The 23,471-nt window shown below is 39.2% G+C and overlaps 3 protein-coding genes across 6 annotated transcripts; 2 read left to right on the forward strand and 1 right to left on the reverse strand.

The window, feature by feature from the left end:
• The first annotated feature begins 158 nt into the window (after positions 1-158).
• Positions 159-8,450, forward strand: ttbk2b (tau tubulin kinase 2b). Its single transcript, XM_077586620.1, has 15 exons — positions 159-330; positions 680-800; positions 1,634-1,781; positions 2,334-2,407; positions 2,590-2,730; positions 2,821-2,925; positions 3,037-3,102; positions 3,659-3,751; positions 3,832-3,957; positions 4,044-4,201; positions 4,401-4,593; positions 4,753-4,964; positions 5,037-5,454; positions 5,959-6,611; positions 7,416-8,450. Exons 2-15 carry the CDS (start codon positions 738-740, stop codon positions 7,759-7,761), a joined length of 2,796 nt encoding a protein of 931 aa, XP_077442746.1. The 5' UTR covers positions 159-330; positions 680-737; the 3' UTR covers positions 7,762-8,450.
• A 976-nt stretch (positions 8,451-9,426) lies between these two features.
• Positions 9,427-10,666, reverse strand: churc1 (churchill domain containing 1). The gene is made up of 4 exons (XM_077586624.1): positions 10,443-10,666; positions 10,192-10,327; positions 9,975-10,045; positions 9,427-9,738 (listed from the first exon to the last, which is right to left on the reverse strand). The coding sequence occupies exons 1-4, from the start codon at positions 10,479-10,481 to the stop codon at positions 9,646-9,648; spliced, it is 339 nt and encodes a 112-aa protein (XP_077442750.1). The 5' UTR covers positions 10,482-10,666; the 3' UTR covers positions 9,427-9,645.
• Positions 10,667-10,777: 111 nt separating this feature from the next.
• znf106b (zinc finger protein 106b) lies at positions 10,778-23,121 on the forward strand. 4 transcript variants are annotated; one of them, XM_077586619.1, is made up of 27 exons: positions 10,779-11,295; positions 12,388-12,497; positions 12,585-12,646; positions 12,840-13,043; positions 13,116-13,865; positions 14,028-14,358; positions 14,788-14,848; positions 14,937-15,091; positions 15,591-15,651; positions 15,889-16,424; positions 16,503-16,645; positions 16,730-16,779; positions 16,900-16,959; positions 17,050-17,362; positions 17,443-17,492; positions 17,581-18,463; positions 18,547-18,596; positions 19,333-19,478; positions 19,751-19,885; positions 19,960-20,076; positions 20,648-20,839; positions 20,980-21,042; positions 21,624-21,743; positions 22,013-22,084; positions 22,164-22,235; positions 22,679-22,825; positions 22,897-23,121. In XM_077586619.1, exons 2-27 carry the CDS (start codon positions 12,390-12,392, stop codon positions 22,951-22,953), a joined length of 4,938 nt encoding a protein of 1,645 aa, XP_077442745.1. In that variant the 5' UTR covers positions 10,779-11,295; positions 12,388-12,389; the 3' UTR covers positions 22,954-23,121. The 4 variants fall into 4 exon arrangements, with proteins under 4 accessions (XP_077442744.1, XP_077442745.1, XP_077442741.1 ...); XM_077586618.1 differs by having other exon boundaries at positions 10,778-11,295; positions 15,889-16,645; positions 19,336-19,478; XM_077586615.1 differs by having other exon boundaries at positions 15,889-16,645.
• Positions 23,122-23,471: the final 350 nt, after the last annotated feature.

The raw sequence follows: 23,471 nt of genomic DNA on the forward strand, positions 1-23,471 counted from the left end.
ATTGATTTAGCATGATCACGGCTGAAGTATTTATAAAAAAAAATAGGTATTTTTTGTTTATGTGAGCGAAAAATGTCAACGTGGTTGTGTTGTACCGGTTGTGGGGTGGGAGAATTGGTTGCCATGGTGATTCTGCGGCTCATTCGGGAGCTTTTATTACGTCACTGGAGCCCCTGTAAGCGACTGTGGGGATAATCAGCTGGCTAGTTTAGCTCAGATTTTCTACAATGCCGCCCTTTTCGAGATAAAACACCAGGAGGAATGACGTGGCCATCGAGAAGTGGAACATGGAGGCTCTCTCCGGGGGTCTCACCCGTGCAACCGAGCAAGGTAATGCGGGTACTGACCTCGCTTAGCCACCGCGCAGCAAACATGCTAGTACGCCTCATATACCTGCCTAGTTGCAACTTTCCCATACCTAGCTATCGTATGCTAACCATATCTAAATCCCCTTTATTCATTATGATGCTATGGGGTCCGCTTAAAATTAAAATCAGCCCCAACTAGCTGCTAGCTCCGGCTCTTATTAGCAGCATGCTAACTCCCGAATTAAATAGCCCGCACAATCGAATCAACCCCTGCAAAATAGCACAACACTTTGGCGTGCAGGTTTTCATAGCATGTTTCCGGACCTAACTTCAGTCTTGATGATGATATTTTTTTAAAATCATTTTTGCAGTGATGGATTGGTGCCACTGATGTCTGATGAGTTGTGACTGCAGCAGAGAGCACTCAGCATGAGTGGAGAGCGCGTTGACATCCTGTCAACAGCAGATGTTGTCAGGGATAGATGGAGAGTGGTAAGAGTTAACTTTAAGCACCCTCCACTTGCCATTTAATAGCCAGGTGTCCTGTCAAGCTATCAAGCAATCAGGGGTAGGGAACCTATGGCTCGGGAGCCACATGTGGTTCTTTTGATGGGTGCCTATGGCTATCCGTTAACTTGTGAGGTATAATATGGAACCCGCTGGTAAGAGAGTTGAGTCCCGAGCGCACCAATAGGTTCTATGTATCCTAATTCACATTCAGATTTCTATAGGCTTATTGAATGCAGCATTATTGTTTTAATCTAAGTCTTCACTTTGGGAAAAATAACAATTGCTTATTCCTTTAAATTGTATGGACAAAACATTTAACTGCAATCAGCACCAAAAGAGTGTTTGATGATAATTTATTACAAAAGAATACTTATTTGTGCTCATAGTATTAATAAACTGGAATCGGCATATACTTCAATGCAGTGTTTGCTCTATCTTTCTAAAGCATTAGTGTTAACATCATTACCACCCTTTCTCTTACCATTCTGATATTACTTTATTATTATTAACCACTTCAAACAAATAATTGGGAAAAATAATGTTTCAATCAACTATCATGCAAAATAACAGTATTTGATTATTGGTGCAATATTTGATAGTGACAGCCGTACTTGCCCCCTTAGGTTAGACATTAATATAAGAGTCGCGCATCCGAAATTTTAATTTATATCCTACGTTTTTTAATTTCATGAACACATTAAAAAAGTTGTGATGAAAGGAGAAGCTGGGCCGCAGCGACAGCAGTTAAGAATTGCTGCCTCATAGTCACCCACCCCCGAGGCATGACTGGCACTTTTGTAAATATCACTCTTCAGGTGAGAAAGATAGGCGGCGGTGGCTTCGGAGAGGTGTACGAAGTCTTGGACCTGGTGAACCAGGCCACCGTCGCCATGAAGGTGGAGTCTGCCACTCAACCCAAACCGGTGCAGAGAACAGAGGCGGCTGTGTTGAGGAAGCTGCAGGGTGAGTGCAACGTTGCGGCAGAAAACAAAAGCATTTAAGACTTTGTAAAAGGATCTTTGATTTAAGTCATACACAGAAAAGTTTCTGCAACTGTCGTCTATAAGCAACTACGTTCTGTTATCATGAGAATACAATTACACATCTTGGCATTTATACAATGATATTAGTACACACATGCTATTACACATTTGATATTTTGTGATTAGACTGTGAAACGTGGAGTCTGATGGTAATCATCATGTGAGAGTAAAAAAACTAGAGAAATGAACAAGATGTAATTTTTGCTTCCAAGAAACAGTATTAAAGGTTAGAAAATAATGCATATGAAGTAACTGTACACCAACTGTATTGAACATGTGAAAGATGGATCAATAAATGATCATATAAATATAATGATCAGCACTACAGTACTGCATGCCTTAAAATGCAGATGGACTTTTTTGACTTATTTTTGTTATTGCTGTATCTTTGATAACATGTATGCAAGTCAAAAAAATCATCCAAAATGTAGCTTTGAATGTACCTGATAGTCCAAATCTCTATTTGTGACAGGCAAAGATAACGTGTGTCGCTTTGTCAGTGCTGGCCGAAATGAACGCTTCAACTACGTGGTGATGGAACTTCAGGTAGGTTATTCACAGGGTTTTTATGGCTTTTATAATTTACATAGATTCTTGTGTTTAAATCTGACGTGGCACAGTCAATGACATTTCATTTAAAAAAAAGTTGCTTCCAATTCGTACACATTGCATTGTGCTTTAAAAAAAAAAATGAAAAGGAATACTAATAAGAATTTCATTTTCTGAAGGGGAGGAACTTGGCAGATCTGCGCAGTAGTCGCCCCCGCGGTATATTCTCAGCCTCAACAACATTGAGGCTTGGGAAGCAGATTTTACAGGGCATCGAAAGCATCCACTCAGTGGGTTTCCTGCACCGGGATATTAAACCGGTAATATTAATGGTTACCTCAAAAACGTATTCCATTTTCAACCTTACCATTTCTGATCAGAATTTAAACTTACCCTCATGACGTTCACAGGCTAACTTTGCAATGGGAAGACTAGCAAGTACCTGCAGATGCTGCTACATGCTTGACTTTGGTCTGGCACGACAGTACATTACTTCCAACCATGAAATTCGTCCCGTGAGTACATTGAAAACTGATTTAGAAGCCCATCGGCCAAACTCCATTTGTAGTCTAAATCTTTATGTACACCAATGCAAAAATGTGTCTCATATGACTTTTCTTTCTCAGCCGCGGTCTGTGGCAGCTTTCAGAGGAACTGTACGATATGCTTCAATCAATACTCATAAACATAAGGTGACTCAACATTTTCATCGGTGCATTACCTTTCAGCACCTTTACTAAGAACGAATGAATGAGCCCTAAAATGAAGCTTTTCTTGTGTCCCCCATTTTAAGATAAAATGCTTTATTATGAAACTCTTGTGTGTGTATATATGTACAGTAATCCCCTCAAATATTAAGTACGGTCACCCCTATTATAACTTTTTTTTTCTTCTTCAGTGCTGAGTCCTAGTAGCAAGAGTGGCTTCTGTGCATTTTCACATTTGTATGAACTTTAAAAATATATATATATTTTTTAAAATAGTTAATAGTGGAAAAAAAAATGCAAAGTAGTGAATTTGCAATAAGTGAAGATGCGATAATCGAGGGATTACTGTATAGATATACGTATAATAGGTTTCATTTGTCAAATATTAAATTTACAATAATGTTGAGCACTCAACTGTTGGTGAGTGATGAGGTTAACAACATTGGAAACAAATATGAAAATATTTTCATTGTTATTTCTTGCGATCGATTGGAGGAATGATCTATTTTTACTTTGTGTGTGATTTTTTTTTATCATGCAGGAAATTGGCCGCCATGACGATCTTTGGTCTCTATTCTACATGTTGGCTGAATTCAGGTCGGGTCAGCTTCCGTGGAGGAAATTTAAAGACAAGGTACAGAAACATGTCGAGTTTGTATCCGTACGTCTTTGTATTTAGAATACAATCCGTAATTTAATCCTCTTCTTCAACAGGAACAAGTAGGCAATCTAAAAGAGGCATATGACCACCGCCTTATGCTGAATCACTTACCATCCGAATTTAGCGCATTCCTGGATCACATCCTCAGCTTGGACTACTACACCAAGCCAGACTATGAGGTCGGCTATACGCTTACATTTGCATTTTAATGTTTGGTCCTCTCCCGGTTGCCAAAGTGCTGACACAAATGTTTCCCCCGTGACAGCTGCTGATGTCACTGTTTGACAGCGCTATGAAAAGCCACAATGTGCTGCACAATGATCCCTACGACTGGGAGAAATCTGACTCGGAGGACGTGCTGACCGCTGCTGCGGCACCGCCGACCGGCCAGGAGCTCACCCGCCGCACTCCAGCTCACCTGGGGTACAGGACATTTAAATATCTATACAGAATCTGCTGTATGTACTCATGCTAGTGTTTGTCTTCCCCTTTTACTCACTGGGGAATAAAGTTCCCCTTTTTTTTTTTAAATTCAAATTTTCCCTGGTCGAGTCTGTGCTGCGCTGAAATGTGCTTTGCAAATGAGCTTTATGGGCACCTACTATCTTTTTGTCCTTCACAGCATGGCTAATGCTTCAGTGCTGCCAGTGGAATTGCAGAGGGAGAACACAGAGGATGTCCTCATGCTCGGGGAGCGTTTCAGCGACGCCGACAACTGCCCTCCTAGTCCCGCTGCACCTGTGCCCACGAGAGGCATGTGGGATGAGATTAAACGCATTCAAAATCAGAAACATGTTGAACCAGCAATCAAGAAGGTCAGTTCTGTGATGTGTCGGCATTCTGTTGCCCCCATCTGTCACAAAGTTACATTACTGTCCATAGTTGGCTCAGATACGCTCCAGCGCCCGCCATGACCCTTATGAGGATAAGCGGTTCTGAAAATGAATGTTATCTAATGTGACTTGCTTTTTCAGGTAGTAACTGAGGAAGAGCACAGTCAAAACCAGGGCAACCAAAGCCCTGCTGCCTCGGTGCAGAGTTCCCCGAGACGAGTACGATCCGAGACCTTATTGCTGGAACGGCGCGTGCCGCTGCTGCAAAAGATGCGTCAAAGTCAGAGCTTGGCTTTTGAAAAGAGACTTGCACCTGAATCTAAGCCTACACTTGAGCGTTTCCTTGAATCCTGGTTAGCACATACTTTATGAAAATCAAACACTTTGGATCACTGCCTAACACTTTTTTGTTGTTTTTATATCAGTCGCAGAAAAACGCCTCCTGTTCTTTCTCACATTGGAGAGAAAGTCCTGTCCGATGAACAGTCTGGAACAGGTACCGGTGATCCAGAGGAAGGGGCAGTCAGCAGTGGGTTTGTGGCAGTCAACATCAGTCCTGTGGTCCAAGAGGGGGACTCTCAGGAGTGGGTGGTGGTCGAGGTAGAGCAAGGCAGCAATTCCATAGCCATCAAGTCTTCAGCTGAAGCCCAACGTGTCGACAAAGCAGCCACCCCAAACCCTGCCGACAGTGAGAACCACCCCGTGGAGGAGGTCCTAGCTGTCGCTAGCAGTCCTGTTTTGTCACATTGTTCTGTTGGGTCATGGCTACTTGGTCACAGGAGGCTGCCAGGCATGCTGGGGCAAATGCCCGCAGTCATCGTGGGACGACCGCAGATGGATCAGGTATGCGTGATCAACATTTCATTTTATTTCACTGTGATGAAAATGCTTATTTTTGGATGCATAGTTTTTCATAGTTTTTTGTATCAGATTCAACAAGGGATGCACTGGTATGTTTTTTCAGATGAATAAGTCAAATATTTACATTTGCGTGCCCATGATACCAAAAGACTGATCCTCCGATAATGTTTTGCAATTTTAATGAATTCATACATATTCATGAAACACCTTATTTTTGGCGTGACTGTTTGTCATTTCTTTCATTGAACTTCTTTTTCATTCACATTTCACTGTAATGTATAGATGGATATGAATCTCATGTCTTGATATCTTTGTGTACTTTACACAATGCACTAAACACTTATGCATGTTGCTATTTATAAGCATTTGTTTCTCATTTTAGATTACATTTTTATTAGATATTTAGAACAATTTAAAAAAAATCCCAATACAGTTTCTTTATTGTAATCTTTTAATTAGCACATGTACACGCGTTGTTCTTTCTAGTCCTCAGGCGGCACACCACAATGCCCAGTGCTGGAGAAGAGAGAAGCGATACCTCTTGAGGCCCCGTCCAGCAAAGCCGATGAACACCCCGGACAAGTCCCAAAGGATGGAGGAAAGACAGATTTAGGCCCTTCATCGTGCCCACTCAAAAGTTCAGCAACTGTTGCAGCTAAAGACCCAGAGACTGATTCTGGTTTGCCGGACTGCTCATCAGATCTGAACCAGCAGCCTCAAGCGATCGTTTCGCTCCTTGCTTCTTTAAAACCCAAAGAGGCTCCCTTCTCTCCAAAACTTAGCCGCATCCCAAGACGGGACTTAGCCACTCCCCCAGACTCTCCCGGCAAGAACCTCCACCGGGAAAGGCGTAACCGCTGGAGCAGCCCTGTCCACGGCTCGCCCACTCATTCCCCTTCTCCGTCGCTTTCTTGCGAAAACCTGCAGGTCACTCTCCCTCGAGAACGCCTATCGTCAGAAAGAGGCTCCAGGTCAGACTGCGGAGGGGAAGACCCTCTTTCTCTGTCCTCTTCATCTGGCAGTAGAAGCAAGATCCCACGGCCCGTGAGTATCACCTTTGCTCCCGAACACCTCGGCGGCAGACTCACGCCTCATCCACCTCCTGGGAAACCAACGGCAGGTCCATGTGCTGAGTACAGGTATGACACAGCATCGCTCAACACTTATAAACTTCATTTTTAATGTTTAAGAAGGCTACATTACTGCGTAAGTCATACATTTTAGCTGTTACTACTGCTCGTCACCAAATGAACAAGCAGTGAATCATGGTTTGGCGAGCACAAACACCAAATGCTTTTTTCAGCTGTAACTTGGCCCTTTGCCAAATGTAATTCTACTTACAGACCGAGCATTAACCGATGTAGAGAAGAAATTATTAGTGCCCAAAAGAAACTGACGGCAATCTTGGACTGGGATGAGGGATAATAGTCTAGAGAACTGGTAATTTAATTGGGAAAAAAATTAGAGGGTTAGGCTCTTGTGCGCCCCTAAATAGATAGCGCCATGTGCAGTTGGCCACATTGCCCATGGCAATAACCACCCCTGTCACAGTGCATTGACTTTATTTGGACTCAAGTTGCGTGTTTAGAACATAGCGTTAGGAAATTAAAACCAGATCGCATTGGACAAAATCTAATTAATAGTTAGTGTGTTGTATGCATTTCGTGCTTGCAATTATTTTGTCTCTCCTAATATGTTCAAGAGATTATAAGCAGGTTGGAGGGGAAAACTATTGGGTTGAAAGAGATGGTTTTCTGCACTATGACATTAGATTTCTATTATGGGCTCACTGATCATTAAGTCTCTTTTTTAGCTAGGTTTGTGAGTTTGGCATGGCGTTTATTAGAAGGTAATTAAATATGAAGATATCCCGGATTAGTATATAAAAGTGATTTACCAGATAATTATTCAGTGTACTCATACTGTCTTCCCTTGTTTTTGAGGCGACGGCGAATGCGAGTACGCCCCAGCAGCTCTAGCGACGCAGACTTCTTGTCCAGTTTGAATAAGCAAGAACACGACAAGCTGGTTGTCTCGCCTCCACCTTGCAACTCTTCCGCTCTGCAACGCTCACTGAGTTGCTCACCGTCCCGTCAGGAGCCCCACGACAGTAAGGCACCAGCTCTGGGACGTAGCCGCTCTCCGTCAAACTTCTGTGGCACTTCTGGACCGCCTCCTCGTCACGGGCCCCTGCAAGCCAGGTGCTCCAGGCAGACTCCGTGGGTCCCTGTTTCCATAGGAGAAGGTTTGTCCAAGGATGGTAAGGGCTCAAGGAAATCAAAACGATGATTAACATACAAAACGGATGACGCTCGCATGTGGCAATACATTATCTGCTCAAGGGAATGTGTATTGTATGTGATGTAAGAAAAATAATGTATTTATTTACTTGGTACATTAGCTTATACGTATTGATCAATACCTTGGAATGTTCAAGTGAATAATGTCTATACACTTCAGGATAAAAACCAGCTGGTGCTTCAAACTGAGTTTTAAGGGACTTGTTGGAAAAAGTGAAAATATACAGTATATGATAGTAACCAGGGTATGCGCTCTTGCTAGATCCAAGAATTTGAGTCAATGCGGCACCCCTTACGTTCCAAAAAGGTAATTAGTCTGACATACCAGGAATTCCAACAGAGCTCAGTAAAAAAAGCAATATTATAAATGGTTAAACACTGCAAAAGACTGCATCAAACTTTATCCATTTATGTGTAGTGTTGTCACCCAAATTATCCATGGGTGTAATTTTGCACAGTTGCAACCTAAAACCAGCCAGCAGCATGTTTGTCAGTTGTTTTCCCCCCTCCATGTATAGCCTATGTAAAAGGGAATGTTACCTATCCATTTTAAGGTTCAAACCACTGAGTGCAAGTGTATCCACTTGTAATGATTAAAAAAAATATTACAGTGGAAAATGAAGTTGTCAGCCACAAGTCAATAATGACAGCAAATCTTGTGTATAATTGTCTTAAGAATTTTCCTGTTTTCCTTATTCTATAACAGAAGTGAGAAAAGTATAAGGGTGACTATAGACCTAGAAGTAGAACTTGTTTCAAGAAAGGTTATTTAGAATGCTAAAAAAAAAAAAGTACTTAATTCCAGGTTTTGGAATTCCGACAGCTTGGAACTCAGCAGATTGTGTTCATCTTATAGTTTCATTCATTTTCCGTATCACTTATCCTCATAAGGGTCACGGGGGGTGCTGGAACTCATTGCAGCCAATTACCTAGAGGCAATTTAGAGTGTCCAACCATGCTACCATGCATGTTTTTGAGATGTGGGTGGAAACCAGAGTACCTGGAGAAAACCCACACAAGCTCGAGAAGAACATACAAACTCCACACAGGAAGGTGAAAACTTGGGATTGAACCTTGCAGTTTCAGTTTTGTTTACATTTAAAGGTAAAACATAGGGTCATTTTTTGCTGCACCATTATCTTGTCGTGAATCACTCATCTGTAAGGTTTTTATTTTACTGAATGTGTATCTTATTGTTGCCCATTTTGAGACCAAAAAAATCCCTGCAAGAGTAAAATGATAAGCATACATTTGGCATTAGATTACTTGAACTGCTTTGGCAAAGCCAGGGAATATCCACTGTCAAATCTTGCTTAATATCACTACAAATATCTGCATCAGCATATTAGAATGTACAAGCTTTCATTCTACAGGTTGGAAATGTGCATAACTCATTTTTCTTTTTGTATTCATTTGTACAATTAGCATATAGTAATATCTGTATTTTTACATAGCTGCTTTTGATTGTGTAAATACATCATTTCTACAAGCCAAAAAGAAGTCAATTTTGATGAATTTTAGTGTCATAGATACTGCAATAATCCAGTAATAATTTGGGAGATATATTTATATTACCATTTTTGCTTCTGTTTCGGAACACATTATATGGATAGGCCAAATTTGGGGGTTGGAAAATAAAAACACAAGTCAATAGTTCTTATTTTAGGTAAATTCATGTGTTGCTTAATGTTTATTTACAGTGCATTGTCTAAAACATCAGGATGGGTATATTGTTACAAACAAAAATACAGTTGTTCATTTTCTGCTAGATATTGCAAAACAAATTGAGCAGAATATAATGTGACCTGTACATGTCACTTGAGTTATAAAGCATCTGATCAAATTCTATGACATCAGCTGTAGATTGTGAGGTCTAAAAGAGAGATGCACTCTGTCGGGGGTCATCCGGCAACACACTGATGGAGTCCTCGGCCTTCCCACACAGCATGCAAAGCATCGTGTACTCCTAAATGACACAATATGAATGCATATGAGTGATCAAAAACAAGTATGGTATCAAGTACCAGTTTTTTTTTCCAAAAAGCTTTTGTGCTGTAATATTTCTGATCAAATTGTTGGAGTTGTCTTTTTAAGGATTGGGAAGTGTCACCTGCACTGGATGAGTCTGGAATATTTATCAAGCACAGATCAAGTGGCGTTGCACTATTTCATGTTAAAATATGCATCCAATTTCCCCTTTACCTGATATTCATCAACAACAGAGAAGGTATATTCGTGCCTGGCGATGACATGGTCACAATTTTTACAGACATCTAGAAGAAAAACACGTTTATTGCATCATGATTGAGCTCAAAACATGGGAATGTTGCGTCTTTAATGCAAACATGATTGTTAATACATTAGGACATGAAAAACAAATAATTCAGTAGTCAGTACAGAATGTTTTAAAGCAATTTACGGTCATAAGTGACAATCTCCTCGCCATCATCATCCTCTGTGTCTTTATTACAGATTAACACGAAGTCTCTGTGATGGCAGTTGGCACAGCCCACGTAGTTCATCAAAAAAGAGCCATTTTCCAGGCAAGTGCTTCCCTAAGCAGGAAAAATACGTTAGATGTAAATTGTTGTAAATAAAACATTTGAATCGGGGTGCGTCAACATTACCGATTCTTAGTTATTTAAGTACAGTATTTACATTATGACGTACCCGATCGGGGTATTCTTTTTGCACGCAGCCGTTGCACATTTTCACTTATAGAGATAAAAATAAGGTGTGCAGTTTGATAAAGACTTCCAATTTCAAGCACACATTTATTAGTGTGTGATTTGTAAAGAAAACACCGCTTGTTATTTTAGCATGACTTAATAACAAACGGAAGTAAACATTGAAATACTACCCATCGACCCCACAAATGTCACTCTTATAAATATCACATATGTAAGGCTAGATGTCTAAAAACCGAATTGGCGACAGAAAAAACCTAGCGGCCATTTTGCGTGGAGGACATCATAGGGAGAGGTAGGGGAGTGATTTTATCAACGACATTTCTCTTTAGCCGTTGCATTCTTGTTGAAGAGTTCAGTTCATAGCAAACTATTAATGTGGTTATAAATATTGCAATATGTTGAGGAAAATATACTGGATCTTTTTCCAAGTGCATGCTCAATGACTAAACATGATCTATTATTAAATAGTAATATGTGCGAACGGCTCTGACGCAAAATGGCCGAAAGCAACAATGCTTGTCTATGGTGACTCACAGCGGGCATCAGACATTTACTCTAACCTGTGATATTCGTGCAAAAAAAGCTCACACACACACAAATTCCGGGTTGAAAGTTTGGATTTTCTGTTGCTACAACTAATAAATTCAAATTATTTTCTCAATGCGTCCAATACACTTTTACTTTTTGTTAAATTTTCGAATCACTTTAATTTCAAATTGCAAGTGTCTTCGAACTAGGTGGCGCATAGCTGACATCAACAAACATGGCGGCGACCATGTGAGTCTAAAAGTTTTCTCTTCTATTGGTGATCTTTATAATTGATCAAAGATACGGTAAGTGTGAGAGTCAACCTTTCTTGTCTGTACATGCAACTGTTAAAATCAGGTGAAAGTATGCACTAAAGTAAAAGTCCAGTTGACGTTTAGGCGTGTTATCAAATTGTGATGTATTGTACGGGTAATCATTGGGGTTGATTGGGTTCCTTTGTGGCAGCATTTGTCTTACAGTCAACCTTCATTCAGTTAAGCAAACAAAGTAGACATTGAACTAATAGTTTGAATTAATCATTTTCATTGTCGGCGTTCTACAAGGTTCTGGTCGCAGAACCATTGATGGCCCTTTTTATTTCGTTCCAACATTTCAAATAGAAATAAAGTCATAGGTCAAAATGTGAAATAGTTGGGCCATAGACGCAATCATAAAACTGAGTTCTGTGGTCCAAATTAGGATAAATCATAGGGGATTCTAAATGTTTAAGACAAATCTTAGTCATTTTTCTTAAATCCAATGTTCAGTACACAATCTTTTTTACAGGAACTCCACGAACTTGACATAAAGTTGACATAACTTAGGCAGAGTATTTGTTACTAGACAATTTGGCAAGATGTATATAAGATGTGTTATATGGCATCATCAGAGAAACTTCATATTAACAAATCAAATCAGCCATTGTCACTTTCCTCATTATTAAAATCATCAACAATTGACCGAAACTAACTATAGTGGCTTGGAACTAATCAGTGGTAGAATTGCCATGTTGTATGCTTCAAAACAGAAGACTTTAGCCTTTATACAACCAACTTTATGTCAAAATGGTTCCCAAACATGGTTCCAAAAGATGACGTATCCCTGCTGAGAAAAATCCTATACATAATTAGAGCGATTAAATCAAGATGACAAGCCTTGTCTATGCAGGATGTGATCGATTTAAATTTAATGCACTAATCATTGGCTTAACTAGCTAGTAAACATTTTTTCTCCCCATGAAACTCAAGTTTTTATTAAGTTGTTTGCAAAGGCAAGTAAAAGACAAATAGAGGTAACTTAAAAAGGGGCATTTCGGGCATCATAGGTCACTTTAAGAAAGCCAGCTTGCAAAATTCATTGGACACCACACCACTGTTTCATTACTTTTTTTTTTGCAGACATGTCAAACTTTGCACCTCCTGATTCCATGGGCAACCCAAGCCAGCCTATGAAAAACAAGGAAATAAGTAGTTACTGCTTTTTGTGCAGAACGTCGGTCTTGCCCGGAGTAAGTGTTGGTTTTAAGTTAGAGAAAAGGTAAATGATGTTGTTTGATCATGTGGTATATATTCATCTTGTGTTGTGTTACTTGAAGGAACGAGACTTGCACTTGCATAGCATAGAACACCACAGTAACCTTGATTCATCGGAATTAAAGTAAGTCACATTTTGTTGTACTGAATACTACTTCTGCATGTCTGACACCCAGTGTGGTTTTTGTATGTTATGCCTGTGTGTAATGGTTTTTTCTCAGGGTACTGAGGAGTATGGTTTAGTTTGCATGTGTTTCTAGTGTTTGCAATGGATAAAGTATTTGTTTTTCTCAAACTCCCATCTGGATTTTCTTCAGCCGTTCCTCCCACCATTGTCAGGCATGCAGAGTGTCTTTCTTGAGTCTTAAAAAGTATGCTAAGCACATTGCAAGTAATCAACATAAAGTAAATTTAAGCAAGATGATGTCACGTAAAGTGAAACCCATTACAATTTACAAGAGTCATGAGCCAGAAGTCATCAAGGGTGTTATCCGGAGGAAAAACGTGCCAACGAAGGACTGGTACGCTTTTAACTTTTAATTTAAATTGAATTTTCATTTAATTACTCTAAATAAATCTGTTTTGCTACACAGGAAAAACGTCTCACCAAAGGAAAAAAAACAAAGCCCAGGAAGAGAAAGTGAAAAAACAAATAATAATAAGAAGAAAAAAACGGATATATCCAAACATCCTGTACAGGTGCTTCAGCAGGAAGGAAATCACACTAATGTTGTCCCAAAATCTAATAAACAGCCTGCGGATCAGAACGTTGCTCCCGAAAGTAACGGCTCCCAACAACACATCAACCGAACATGTGGTGAATCGCAGTTCTTCTCGTGGCCTGGGAACGACCCTTTTAAAAATTATCATTCGCGGTACCAGGACGAGAATATGGCTGACTTCACCCAGGATCCTTTGTGTGTCCAGTTTATCGAATCAAGTAAAATGCAGCGAAACCCAACTGCTTCGAAGTCGCAGCCTAAACCCGTCCTTGAGTCTGGCACGGGTGTCAGCACCACGATTAAGGAATTTAGACAGCAGATGGGTATGCCTGGGCCATGTAGGGTGGATCGAGAAGCTCAAAAGCAAACCGCTGAAGTCGGAGCAAAAAGCGTGGCACCTGAGTCAACCCCTTCTCCCTCAACCAGCAGCGAGCCCACCAGTTCCAATGCAAAGGTCCGGATAGCTCACAAAGCAGCAGCGGCTCAAAGATTAGAACAGCAAGCTCGAAACAAGGTCATCCAAAAACTGGGCGTTCTACCATTGCCCACGATCAAACAGAAGTGGAAGACCATATATGAGCAGCTGAAAAAGAGCAGACAGAAGAAAGAAGGAAGACTCAGGTGAGGGAAAAATGTCTTGAAAATAGACACATTTTCCTGGTCATCTCCGGTTGCAGTTTAATCCTAGCCTTTTAACCTCTTGTGATCACCCAATGAAGACAATGTTTCCCATTTTATCCCGTTCAAGTGAAAGCTTGAGTTATGTCTTGTCATTTGTTCCAGGTTTGGAATGAAGCAGTTCCCGCCGAAACAAAATCCGTTTGAAATGGGTGTCGCCAATGACTTGATGCTCTCAGAAGGGTTCCACTGGGAGTCACTTTCCTATAGCAGCATACCCATTCCTCTTCTCCCTGCTCTCTCTACAAGTTCTCTCCCATCGTCAGCCGTTCTTCCTGCTCCCCATGTTACAACTTTTAACGCATCACTTGTAGTGAGTCAGTCAAAAGAATACGCGCCTCTGACACTAGACCAACCGACAAGAGCAACAACTGTGAAAGTAGACCCTTCGAAGGGGAATAAAGACGGCAACAAAAGGAATCATCAAGAATTAGAAGTAAGTTTTTTTTTCCAGATAAGCGCCACAGCCACACCCACAAGAGGTAAATTGTCTACAATCGTGAAATCATCTTTAGACATTTGTCTAATTGAAAGTTGTCCTTGACAGTTCAGTAAAAATGTTACCTGTGCACATCTTTGTATTTGCTTTAACATGTCAAATTTTGGCTCCAAGTAGTGTTGAAGTAACACACCTATTGCCGAAGCCAGCGCTGCCAACTTCTCCAGAATTTTTCGGAGTTTATATCGATATTTTCAGTATGCTGTACTTTTTCAATTGTTTGCAAAACCACAATATTTCAATTAGTTTAAAAACATGGCACCCCTGCTAATCTATCAATATAGCTCCTAGGTTGATAGACTAGAAACTGTATACATTTTTTTTCCTTTAAAGAAAAGTTTTGATTGGTATTATCGGTTCCTGCAGGATGACATCATTCTTGTCAGTGAGGCTTCTGTAAAAAGGAAGAAAAGTATCACAAACCCAAGTAATCCTATTTTTTTTTATTGATTTTCAACTATTAGTAATGCAATTGCTGCCATGTCAAAATATGAACTGCATGTTTTTCCTTGTAGACCCTGATCAAATGAACAAGCTTTTATCGGTGTCCCTCAGAGAAGAAAAGCTGTGTCAGTCGGTGCAGGAACTAGACAAGTCCCTTGTTCTCGCCCGCCAATGCTTGCAAGTAGCCTACGCTGAAGTACAACGACTTGTGTTGCTAAGGCAACAGGTACTACTGAAACCAGTGTTGTTTCAATGCCATTTTTGCCCCCAATACTACCTTTTAAAAAAATATATCAAATAGTTATAGGATTTATTCTTATACTAAATTACAGATCACTCAAATGTCTCTGTGAAACCCTTTTTTAACCATTTTCCATCTTCCAAAAATATATTCAAAGACCTACTTTTATTTCTACCTTTTAGCCGATTCATTTTCATTCCTTTTTTTTTCTTGTTTTATTTTTTGTTTGCTTCAGTGTTGCTTATTTTGGGAACAACAATCAGCAGTTCTAAAATAAATCTCAAACAGCACAAATTGTGCAGTATTGATGCATTTATCTTAGTTCTCCCTATACCAATTGCCTGCATTTTAGTGAAGGGTTCTCTTCTGACAACACTATGAATGGTGTCTGTTCAACACTACCTAAAACAATGATATATATATATATATATATATAAAATAATAGAATTCCCCGAATGGAAATTTTGATTTTTTTGTGTTTTAGTGCACTGCAGAGGTGGACAGTCTGAGAGCTCAGCGTATTGATATACTACAAGGCATGCAAGGTATTGTACTACGGCTTAAAAATGAACTTCAATGGACGTATTGAGTAAACTAATAGATCAGAATTGGAAACAATTCCTAGATGTGTTCAAATTATTTTAGAACATGTTATAAATCCTGTTTTATTATAATTCTAAAACATATTTAACAAATATGTTCATTAATTGGTTAGACTAAGTAATTAATGTGTCAACTTTCCATAGCCGCTTTCATGGGTTTCCTCGTTTGATCTCTTCCAGAAGAGTATTCCGAAAGCTCAAATGTGGTGGAAGTGGCCCCTCCCTCATCAGCTGCATTTACAGATCGTATTATCCCAAGTCCTTCATCAAGTTTTCCCTCTAACATCATTGTCTCGTCCCCCAACATCCTCCAAACCCCCGCCTTGGCGCCTTCCACTGGCCAGCTTCACCCAACCCCTCTTGCTTCACCTATGTTGGCAATAAGGCCAGAACCCGCCATCCTGTCCAACTCAATACCGCAAAATCCACAAGCCCAAATGGTCTCCTCACCTCCCCCCTCACTGCCCATTGTGGCTTCTTCCACAGTAGTTATCAACGATCAAACCAAAGCAGATATTTTAAATCCATTCTCAGGTACTAAGTCTATGATAATCCAAGCTGAAATCTTTCCAAAAGAAGTTATCATAAATGATGGAAATAATAAGAGTCAAGACCACGCCACAGGGCCTTTAAATGTAAATCATATGAAGCCTAAAGAAGAGAAAAACACATCTGCAACGGTGAATGACAACAAAGGCAATGAGAGCAATGACCAGGTAGTGATGAAACCCGAAATGTTGTTCATTACCATTGATGAATCTGACAGTGAAGGATCACCTAAAATGTCCCCAAAGGCTCCAGAATCTGTTAGTATAAAGTGTGTGACTTCACCTACACAACAAACTATGCCCTCAAAGGTGGCAGATCCACAAAAAGTGCCTCCAGAATCTGATAGTAGGAAGTGCGTGGCTTCAGCTATACAACAAACTCTGCAAGTGTGAGCATGCATTATCTTTTCTTATCAATCAATTAAAGTCTATCTAATCAGTGTTAAAATGTGTTCTCTTTACCTTTTTTTTAGGAAAACTGAAACCCCCGTTTTGTTAAAAATTGAGCCCAGCTGTCTAAAAGGTAGTAGTACCACCTTTCTCATTTGTATTATTGGATAATTAACTCAATGCAGTCAGTGTTCAGTTGAGTTTAACAAGATCATGATTTAGTCTTGTGTTGTTCCGATAACATTTTTTTCAGATCATACCTTGGGAAAAAAAACACCACTGGACAAAGCAGATATTTTAAATCCATTCTCAGGTACCAAGTCTACGATAATCCAAGATGAAATCTTTTCAAAAGAAGTTCTCATAAATGCTGGAAATAATAAGAGTCAAAACCACACCACAGGGGCAGTAAATGTAAATCAGATGAAGCCTAAAGAAGAGAAAAACACATCTGCAACGGTGAATAACAACAAAGGCAATGAGAGAGCTGACCTGGAAGTGATGGATCCCAAAATGGTGGTCATTACCATTGATGAATCTGACAGTGAAGAATCACCTAAAAATTCCCTAAAGGTTCCAGAATCTGTTAGTATGAAGTGCGTGACTTCACCTACACAACAAACTATGCCCTCAAAGGTGGCAGATCCACAAAAAGTGCCTCCAGAATCTGATAGTAGGAAGTGCGTGGCTTCAACTACACAACAAGCTTTGCAAGTGTGAGCATGCATTATCATTATCAATCAATTAAAGTCTATCTAATCAGTGTTAAAATATTTTATCTTTACCTTTTTTTTAGGAAAACTGAAACCCCCGTATTGTTAAAAATTGAGCCCAACTGTCTAAAAGGTAGTAGTACCACCTTTCTCATTTGTATTATTGGAGTTGAACAAGATCATGATTTAGTCTTGTGTTGTTCCGATAACCATTTTTTCAGATCATACCTTGGGGAAAAAAACACCACTGGACAAAGCAGATATTTTAAATCCATTCTCAGGTACCAAGTCTACGATAATCCAAGCTGAAATCTTCCCAAAAGAAGTTCTCATAAATGCTGGAAATATTAAGAGTCAAGACCACCCCACAGGGCCTTTAAATGTAAATCATATGAAGCCTAAAGAAGAGAAAAACACATCTCCAACGGTGAATGACAACAAAGGCAATGAGAGCGATGACCTGGAAGTGATGGAACCCAAAATGGTGGTCATTACCATTGATGAATCTGACAGTGAAGAATCACCTATAAATTCCCCAATGGCTCCAGAACCTGTTAGTATGAAGTGTGTGACTTCAACTACACAACAAACTAAGTCTTCAAAGGTGGCAGATCCACAAAAAGTGCTTCCAAAGTCTGTTAGTAGGAAGTCCATGGCTTCAACTACACAACAAATTAAGTCCTCAAAGGTGGCAGATCCAGAAGAAGTGCCTCCAAAATCTGTTAGTATGAAGTGCGTGGCTTCAACTACACAACAAACTAAGTCCTCAAAGGTGGCAGATCCACAAGAAGTGCCTCCAAAATCTGTTAGTAGGAAGTGTGTGGCTTCACCTACACAACAAACTAAGTCTTTAAAGGTGGCAGATCCACAAAAAGTGCCTCCAAAATCTGTTAGTATGAAGTGCGTGACTTCACCTACACAACAAACTATGCCCTCAAAGATGGCAGATCCACAAGAAGTGCCTCCAAAATCTGTTAGTAGGAAGTCTGTGGCTTCAACTACACAACAAATTAAGTCCTCAAAGGTGGCAGATCCACAAGAAGTGCCTCCAAAATCTGTTAGTATGAAGTGCGTGGCTTCAACTACACAACAAACTCTGCAAGTGTGAGCATGCATTATCTTTTCTTATCAATCAATTAAAGTCTATCTAATCAGCGTTAAAATATGTTCTCTTTACCTTTTTTTAGGAAAACTGAAACCCCCGTTCTGATAAAAAATGAGCCCAACTGTCTAAAAGGTAGTAGTACCACCTTTCTCATTTGTATTATTGGATCATTAACTCAATGCAATCAGTGTTCAGTTGAGTTTAACAAGATCATGATTTAGTCTTTTGTTGTTCCGATAAAAAAAATTCAGATCATACCTTGAGAAAAAAAACATCACTGGACTTGACTCCACCATCTTCTAACTTGCAAACAAATATTCAATGTCCTTTTTATTTTTTCTATGATTCTCCTCCTCGGATTTTGTAATGGGTATTATCTGTACTGCAGGAATGTTTAAAACAGTGGTTCTTAACCTGGTTGGAGCTACCAAACCCCACTAGTTTCATATGCGCATTCACTGAACCCTACTTTAGTGTAAAATAAAGCATGATTTTTTTTTTTCAAATTCAAGATATATAAATTTCTCGCAGCACTGATTGGCCAAGCAATGTCACGTGATCATCTGCAGCCAGTGATGGTCAAGCGGGGCATGTTATCGTCAATAGACATGATGAGTCGATGTGTCTTGATCTCCGCGACCTTTAGTATAAAGTGTAAACTGCACTACTACTACTATGTTGGTGTACTAGAGTGCAGTATTATTAGCACTAGGACTACCAAAAGTTACCAGTTTTATGGTATGTTTAGGTAACACTGAATTTTTTTTGCCCAAATAGGAAGCTGGAAAAAAATGCCTATTTAGGATTTGAATTGTACTTGTCCGTGTACTGATTTCTTGTATTGACATCACTTTTATTCTTGCTTCAGAAGATGTTGAATTCATTTCGGAGGAAGACGAGCCAACCTTGGGAGCTTTCTCAAATCACGCAGGTCCTGTTCATGATCTCCAAATCCACCAAGGCCTCTTGTACACATGCTCGGCGGACAACACAGCAAGGGTCTACAGTCTAGTGGTAAACTACCAATCAAAATTCAATGATGTAGATAGTCAAATCAAAGCAGGTATCAGGAAGATTGCATATAAATTTAGATTAAATTTGATAAAGAAAATAAATGAGGATTAGAATTGTGTATGTCAGTCACTACACAGTTACATGTTACAATTGAAGTCTATTTGGGCTGAGTTATTTGTAAAATTAGTGCCATATCTTTAGTGAATGAACCTTATTTAAATGTTGATTTTTCAAATTTATACAATGAGCTCATTCAGATTCTCCTCCCACAGAACCATGAGTGCCAGGGTCAATTTGAAGGCCACACTAACAAAGTTAATTGTTTGCTGGTCTCCTGCCTCCCCAGAATGCCTGCCAGACTCATTACTGGCTCCAGTGACCAAACTATTCGCATCTACAATTTAAAGGTAAAATGTTAGATGTTGTCTCAGAATATATTCCAAAAGTCAAATTCTGATGGCTGTTTTTCTAATATCGCTAGACAAGGAAGTGTCTAGATACCATCAAACTTCCAGACAGAGTACTGTGTTTGCACGCTGCCTGGAATACCGTGTTTGTTGGCCTTGCCAGTGGATCTGTGGCCACCTTTGATTTAAAGGTAAAATGCTGATATAGTACACAAAAATGCCTCAATTCCAGGACTGTTTGATTCATTATTACATGCAGTACAACAGTACTCTGAATTATGCGGGTTTTCCTTCCTGCTTTTATTTGTGAAAAGGTCGTAGTTCCTTAAGTTAAACATAGCTTCCTAAACAATGAACTTTCCCCAAAAATATTCTAAAAATGAGTTTAAGTTGACGCTTTATTTTCCCCACAATACCTTTGGCACCATTTTTTGTCTTTGTCATCTTTTTTTTTTCTCTGCGACCCCAAGCCACCGGACTTTGCTGTTTTTTTTTGCCGGCTAAAGTCGGCCTCTTCAATGATTGTAGTTTGCGTCTGTATTCAAATACAATTCAAAAACTACATGGCTTGAAAATTGACATTTTGGGCACACAATAGTTTATTTTGTAAAAGGTACTGTATTAAAATAACCACCCTAATGAATTCCAATGCCCATTTATTGTGATTTCCTGAGCACAACGCACAATTTTTAAGAAAGTAAATTTGTGATGTTATTTTTTTTTGTCATGTATTTTTAATGACGTCAAACTTCCTCAACTTAGACTTTGAAACAACTGGATATTTTTGAGTGCCACGGCCCCCGAGCGGTGAGTTGCCTGGCCACAGCAACGGAGGGCGCCCGTCGAATCCTGTTGGCCGGCTCCTATGACAGCACCATCAGTGTACGAGACGCCAAGAGCAGTTTGCTTCTACGCTCTTTGAAAGGGCACACCAAGACTATTCTCTGCATGAAGGTGAAGATAATTATATTAGACGTGGCTTTGGCCTGACAGCAGAAAAAAAAAATCCAGTCCCTGAATCAAGTAAAAGCTCTGTCGAATGCAAATGCTCAAACATGTAGGCCTTACTGTACCTTCTATTTTGGCTTGTCCAGGTGGTGAATGACTTGGTGTTCAGTGGTTCCGGTGACCACTCTATTCATGCACACAACATCCATGTAAGTGTAAGGCACAGGCAGTGTCTATTTTTTTTTAAATTCATGTGCTTTGTTTGTTATATTAAACAATATATAAATTATGGAAAGTCAGTAAGTCATTGCTGGTATTTCAGCACTTATTTATTGCTACTTTTGATACACTGTTTTGCCTTTAAATCTGGGTTTCTCTGAATATCAGCCCTTCACTTAACACTTAAAAATGTTTAACATGTATATTTAATAAGGTAAATATCTAATTAATATTATTTAGAAAAGTAAAACAAAGAATCATTGCGTAAATAATAGATGTTGTGAATTAAATTAACATCACATGTTTATTGAAATGTTTTTTTATAAAGAACAATGAACAATTACTTTTTTCCTTTCATTGGATTAGCCATTTATTTTAGAAAAAAATCAATTTATAATGTAAATATATACATTGTACAAATATTTAGGTGAATCCTATTCGTACAATCAATTCCACAATATAAATGTACACCAGGAAATTAAATTTCATGCATCTATGCCATTGAATCGTCCTCATTTTATTTTCCAATCCTCTCCCCCCCACCCCAACTTCTGCCCACATGTCCATGTAGACGGGTGAGTTATTACAGATCTACAAGGGTCACTCTCACGCTGTCACGTCAATAGTCATATTGGGGAAAGTGATGGTGACTGCCTCTCTGGACGCGCTGGTTCGAGTTTACGAGGTGGAGGTGTGAATTTTTTTATTTTTTCCAGGAACCCTCTCATAAAGGTGGCTTCTTTGTGTAATTAACCACTGGATACAGTTGTTTACTTAGGATGGATTTATTACTGTGTACATGCTAAATGTATTGAGTTCATATTTTATGCCTGGTAGTTGGGATGTATACTCGGTTATAAACTGATTTAATTTAATGGGGAGAAATTATTCAGGCTTCACTATATGTAAAAAAATGTACTGTTGATGCATCTTTTTTTTCATTATTTTTTTGCCTTCCAGTCCCATGACCGCTTGCAAGTGTATGGTGGTCACAGTGATATGATAATGTGCATGGCCATCCACAAAAGTATAGTAAGTTGACTTTAAAAAATGGCTCAGTTTTAATGGATTTGACATCGTGTCGCTTCATTGCCTTGCCCGTTTCATGCAGATATACACAGGTTGCCATAATGGAACCATTCAAGCTGTAAGACTCAACCTGATGAAGAACTACCGCTGCTGGGTAAATACTATACTAATATTTTTAGCCTTTCAATTGGGCCATGAACATGTGAAAGTCATTACATTTTAAAATCATTCATTTTGATTCAAATTTGGAATACATTCATTATCTCTTGATGTGAAATGTAAATTGTATTTCCCAAAAAATTGAAAAGAATGTTCAGATCTTAAAAAAAAGAAATAATAGTCCAAGTTAATGTTTTTGGACTTTTTTCTGACAGGAATTTAAAGCTTAAAAGATAAACTGTAAATTATTAACTTCTCACATTGATGGGCACCAATCTTCTGTATGAATTATGCCCCCATGAAAAGCGGTTCTGTTTTGGTCTTGAATCCTTTGCCTGTTTTACAAACAAACAAAAAAGGGCTCTCTTTGAAACAAAACAAAAAATACATTGTGTAAATCACGGTTTTTCTCTTCCATTCTGGTTTTGTTCTTGGCAGTGGCAAAATTGCTCTTTCATTTTCGGGATGGTAGAGCACCTTGTTCAGCACCTCGTCAACAACCACACCAGCCCCAATCTGGACTCGGTCAAGTGTCGCTGGAGGGGCTGCAGCACTTTTTTCGGCACACAGCAGTCAGTCATACAGGTAGTGTAAAAAAAACATTAATGATGAGAATAACACAATTATTTATACCTTGAGTGTTTTCTTGTTTTCAGGATTTACCTAAGCATATGCAGAATCATGTAGATTTGGACAGCAAGGTGGAGTCTTGAAGGAAGGTGTGTTAATGCTGTTCCCTCCAAATATGCCATTCAGAATTTCAATGAACACAGGTTGAAATGTCTGGCTTTTGTAGTCTTTAAGTTTTTTTCCCCTGTTTTTTTTGTGTGCAAGGTTTAGAATGACACTTTATTTCTTAAAATAAACAGGTAAAATTCAAACTGTTCTAGTTTGTCATAATTTCCAGAAAAATTACTAACTTCAGATATCATGATCTGAGTTGAGTGGACAGTTTGTGGACCAAGTTTTTGAAGTTGGAAACTTCCCAGAACATCTGAAAATTGTTGAAGGGATTCTGGAGTTTGCAGGAAACATTTTGAATGGCTATTGATTTTAGTTATACATTAAAATAGTGTTTTTATGGTAAAACATTGATATGTAAAATATGTTACTATTTTCAGTAATGGTCATGTGAGATTGTACTTTTTTTCAAAATCCCATTAAAAAAATGTACCATAAATGTCTTATTTTCAAGTAGGGAAAAAGCTGTGTGACTTGAACTTAATTGAGT

Source organism: Stigmatopora argus, chromosome 19, assembly GCF_051989625.1.
Source record: "Stigmatopora argus isolate UIUO_Sarg chromosome 19, RoL_Sarg_1.0, whole genome shotgun sequence".
NCBI classification, from domain to species: Eukaryota; Metazoa; Chordata; class Actinopteri; order Syngnathiformes; family Syngnathidae; genus Stigmatopora; species Stigmatopora argus.

What these genes read in the sequence shown, in the direction of transcription:
- ttbk2b (XM_077586620.1), top strand. Translation starts at nt 738, where the DNA reads ATGAGTGGAGAGCGCGTTGACATCCTGTCAACAGCAGATGTTGTCAGG. An exon ending in TCAGGGATAGATGGAGAGTG is followed by an intron (nt 801 to 1,633) that starts GTAAGAGTTAAC and finishes ATCACTCTTCAG; the next exon opens with GTGAGAAAGATAGGCGGCGG. An exon ending in TGTGTTGAGGAAGCTGCAGG is followed by an intron (nt 1,782 to 2,333) that starts GTGAGTGCAACG and finishes TATTTGTGACAG; the next exon opens with GCAAAGATAACGTGTGTCGC.
- churc1 (XM_077586624.1), bottom strand. Translation starts at nt 10,481, where the DNA reads ATGTGCAACGGCTGCGTGCAAAAAGAATACCCCGATCGG. An exon ending in GGAGATTGTCACTTATGACC is followed by an intron (nt 10,046 to 10,191) that starts GTAAATTGCTTT and finishes TTTTTCTTCTAG; the next exon opens with ATGTCTGTAAAAATTGTGAC. An exon ending in CTGTTGTTGATGAATATCAG is followed by an intron (nt 9,739 to 9,974) that starts GTAAAGGGGAAA and finishes TGTGTCATTTAG; the next exon opens with GAGTACACGATGCTTTGCAT.
- znf106b (XM_077586615.1), top strand. Translation starts at nt 12,390, where the DNA reads ATGTCAAACTTTGCACCTCCTGATTCCATGGGCAACCCAAGCCAGCCT. An exon ending in ACACAACAAGCTTTGCAAGT is followed by an intron (nt 17,363 to 17,442) that starts GTGAGCATGCAT and finishes CCTTTTTTTTAG; the next exon opens with GAAAACTGAAACCCCCGTAT. An exon ending in TGAAGAACTACCGCTGCTGG is followed by an intron (nt 22,236 to 22,678) that starts GTAAATACTATA and finishes TGTTCTTGGCAG; the next exon opens with TGGCAAAATTGCTCTTTCAT.